This window comes from Notothenia coriiceps, unplaced genomic scaffold (assembly GCF_000735185.1).
Source record: "Notothenia coriiceps isolate Sejong01 unplaced genomic scaffold, NC01 NC01_scaffold00034854, whole genome shotgun sequence".
NCBI classification, from domain to species: Eukaryota; Metazoa; Chordata; class Actinopteri; order Perciformes; family Nototheniidae; genus Notothenia; species Notothenia coriiceps.
The window spans coordinates 2,381-6,482 of record NW_011367555.1 but is presented as its reverse complement, the minus strand read 5'-3'; the positions used below and the strand labels follow the sequence as shown (position 1 = coordinate 6,482).

General features: G+C 43.7%; 1 protein-coding gene across 1 annotated transcript in view; it reads right to left on the bottom strand.

Annotated features, from left to right (window-relative positions):
- Nucleotides 1-398: 398 nt before the first annotated feature.
- LOC104962469 (symplekin-like) overlaps nucleotides 399-4,102 on the bottom strand; it is a gene marked incomplete at its 5' end in the record, with an annotated part of 5,267 nt that continues 1,563 nt past the window's right edge. Inside the window, 4 exons of the mRNA XM_010790905.1 lie at nucleotides 399-601; nucleotides 693-869; nucleotides 1,325-1,512; nucleotides 1,810-1,911. Of these exons, the coding sequence (XP_010789207.1) occupies nucleotides 437-601; nucleotides 693-869; nucleotides 1,325-1,512; nucleotides 1,810-1,911 (632 nt within the window). The remainder of the gene's footprint in view (nucleotides 602-692; nucleotides 870-1,324; nucleotides 1,513-1,809; nucleotides 1,912-4,102) is intronic.

The window sequence follows — 4,102 nt, the reverse complement described above, 5'->3', positions numbered from 1 at the left end:
CGGGATTTGCATAAACGGGATTTGATTGGCTGATGCCAAGCATCGAGCCTCAAAAGTTGAACATTGTTCAACTTTTGATGCCGATAGATGCTCGTGATGCTTGCAAAGCCATGCCATGCTCCCCACAATGCAGTTCGGCGAAGATTAAAAAATCTTCTACGTCACCCCATTCAAGTGAATGGGCGAAGCGTTGAAAGCATTTTTCGATGCCTGTAGTGTAGACGGGCCGTAAGGATTTATGGTTATGGAGCATGTACTGTGAATATCCCAAAAAATTCCTACTGAGGTCAAGCACAAGCAAACAACTTATGGGTAAGTTTGACTTTTTTGAGACATTGGTCAAATTGGGTGAAACACCAGCAGTGTTTGTAATACGTGACACCAATTAACGATTCAAGCAAAATCATAATACCTGTCATGGAAAGATCAGAACAGTTTATGGGGGGGAAAGTGTGCAGGCTTTATCGATGATGTGTGTTTCTTTATGGGTTACCTCTTGCTCTACGACAGGCTCTATGACCACCACAGGCTCCACAGGCTTTGGTTCTGGCTTTTTATTTGCTTCCAGTACCGCCATGATGGAGGCAGGTATGTGAGCTTGCTGTTGCACAGAAAAACAGAGGGAGATGGTACATGATGAAATCCAGAGAACAGTAGAGTGTTGGGACTGTTTCAGGGGAAGCAGCTCTGACCTGGTGAGGGGTGAAGGAGAGGACGTGCTGCAGGAGGGGCTCCCTCATCTCTGGGCAGCGCTCAAACACGCTGCTGAGCGGGGCGGCCGGCAGCTGTAGCAGCACGCTGTACGACTGAGGCTTGGTCCTCTGGCAGCACTTCACAAAGCCCTCCCATACCTTAGGATACTTCCACACCTACAGGGGGACACCACAGGATGTTGTGGTAATGGTGGAATATGGGGATTGATATTTATTAGCAGAAAAATACAACTTTATTGGTAATCGTTTCTTAAGTGGCAGAGTCTCTGACACGTCAAACACACAATATCTGTCATAATATTTATGTCTGCCAGTAGGGGTCTGCAATCAAAACAAAAACAAAAACTCAGAGTTTGGTGTTCTTGTGAAGTAGTTTACACATGTACAAAATCGGGGTTTCTCTAATGCTGCGTGAATGCCACTAAAGACAGCTCAGTTGTTTCTCTTTTATTTCAGGATCCAGATGTCTGATGACAAAGGTCCTTTCACTTTTTAAAATATAAGGTTAAAAAATAATCATCCAAAAAAGTAAAAAGAACAGATTGCTCTGGAAATCAGGAAAAATAGTGAGCGTAGAAACTCTGAATATTTGGCTGGAGCTTGGCGCTGACCTGCTTGACGATGAGGCGGGACAGGATGTTCATGACGAAGCCTCCCAGCCTGGGATACATGGTGAGGGACTGGATGACGGTGCGCATGAGCAGCATGGGAAGGGGGCTCTGCTCCATCAGCTGCTGCATCACCACCGCCAAAACCTCCGACGTGTACACGTTCTTCTCCCCGAAGCACAGGTTGGTAGCTGTCGGTCACATGCAAAAAGAGACCGCTCAACTAACCGATGAAAAGGTTTACCACAAAAAATCCATAGAGCTTCTAAAATAGGTCCCTACAATGGCCAACATGCATACAATCTAATTATGAGGTAGTTGTTGCTGTACTCAGATTCTAAAAGCAGGCACTGATGATGTAGTGAATGAAGAAAAATGAATTTAAATAATTATATTCCACAAAACATTGCATTAAAGATGACAGTAACATCAGATTGAATTACCAACTGCTGTTTGGTCTTGTTTGGATTAAACTCCTAATCACTGACCTTTAATGATAGATTTCATGTCACATTTGGTTGAGTCTATGTTGTGCAAGGCAATCAGCAGGTCTCCCGGGGTCAGAGGGGACACAGATGAACTCCCCTCACCTGAAATAAAACACAGAGGTCAGAATACACCCTCAGATAGAAGCTTCAACAGCAGCTGACAATAGAGCTTATTAATAACGGAATAACTAAATGTAAGGAATAAACAAGAATATTTGATATTATTTGTAATAACATTACTTATTACACAGCTTAGTTGTATACTCGATTCTGATTGGTCAATTCAGGACATGTGACAGGTTGTGAATACAGTAGTAGACCGCTGTCAAGCACTATAATGACCGTTGCTAAGTAGGATCAAGGGAGAGAAAGGAAAAGAGGTTAAAAGACGGAGCAATGGCCGTCAGATAAATGATCAGAAGAGGACAGACAGGAAGTAAACACTAACAGGAACACGGTATGGGCTACAGACAGGAAGTAAACACCAACAGGAACACGGTATGGGCTCTGTAGTGTTTAAGGACTTGTTGGTGGATCAGAAACTGTAAACAGACTGACAGTTAAAGAAAACATCCAACAGCGCTGCCGTAAAGTTTGTGTTGTTGCAGTTCCCTTCAGGCTGATCAAGATCCCTCCGCTTCGCGTCGGGCACTGTGATCACCCTGTCGGGTGTGATTTTCCCCATAATGACCGCCTCGCTGCACATTATCCCTTACATATTCTAGCTATTAGTAGCTACAGGAAATCTAAATGATTAAGTGAAATTAAAGCTGTTGATAAAATGTGTAATTCTGGGAGCAGGGTTCTTAAAAGATAAATGAGCCTCTTGTGCTGATGGTAAATGTTGTTGTCCCTCAGGGGTCAGTACTGGGTCCACTCCTGCTCATCATTTACCTCCCCCTTGGCACTATTGTTGCAGATATTTTACAGCTCGTCAATACTGTGGCGAAGTACAATCAGATTGATCAATCAATAAACTGGTGAAATAAACAGGGTTGTCTTGTTGGTTCTTTATTTGAAGCGCTTCAATGGTACAGGTCTCACAGAGTACAGAGTATTCTGCAAGAGTGCACACAGAGGGAAGTGTGTGTATGAGTTTCATAGGATCTTGACAGTTTAACAACACTTCATCACCTGTCACTGGGCTGGAAAGAGAGATAAGCAAGACCTTTCCAGAGGAACAGAAACTGTGCATTGCTAATATAGGAAAAACAGGAACTTGTTCAAGACAGATGGAAGTGGGGAAAGCAGGAACTTGTTATGGAACAGGGAAGAAACACAGGAACTTGTCCAAGACACTGTGTTTAACGCCCAGACACACTTAAGGTTAAATCATAAGTCTAGCAAGGGACATGAATTGAATAAATCATCATGGAACTGCTGCATTTGGTTTTACCATATTAGGTAACATATGAACTTTGCCACTACATTCCCTCCTTTTGATCATACTTTGATCAATCATGAAAATAAAACAAATGACAGGATAGACTGATATGACACATCAATGAATACACCCAATCGCTGGTTTAAGTAAACATGTCACAAACATATCATGGAAAATAGCTGTTTTTTGTGGAGGACAGACTCCAAGACAATGTAAGCATAAGAAGAGGGGATACTGAAATCATAGATTATATTGCAGTGTCAGAATCTGAATCGAACTCTGACACAAACGGGGTTNAATGGAACTCGGACACAAACGGGGTGAGCATATTAGGTAACATATGAAATTTGCCACTACACTATCCTCCGTCATCATAATGTCCACTTCCATTGTTAGGCCGATGACACACAGGTCTACATATACACAAAACTCAACACTGCCCTCCCCCCACCTCTCTCACCACCTGCCACCAGGACCCCAGGAGCTGGATGAGCAGCAACTTGCTGAAACTCAACGGCAGCAAATCAGAGGCCCTGCTCATTGGCACCAAATCAACCCTCTCCAAAGCTCCACCCTCCCTGCCTCCAACCTCATCATTGATGGTTTCATCAAAAGCCAGGGAGCTGTAGTCCTGGACAGCTCCTTGGGCATGCGTGTGTGTATGCACACTCCAGAAGTTTCCCGTTTCTCAGCTTCTGTGGGCACATAGATGCCATGATGAAGCGTGTAATGCATCCTGGTACGTGTGACTTCAGGCATAGCTCTTTGAGCAGGAGAAACCAGCTTCTGTATAGCAACCACTGAGCAATTTATTGCCTCAATTAGACCCTCCAGAAAAACGCGGGCAAAAATCCTTGATTATGCGGGCTAAATTCCTTGATTATGCGGGCTAAATTCCTTGATTATGCG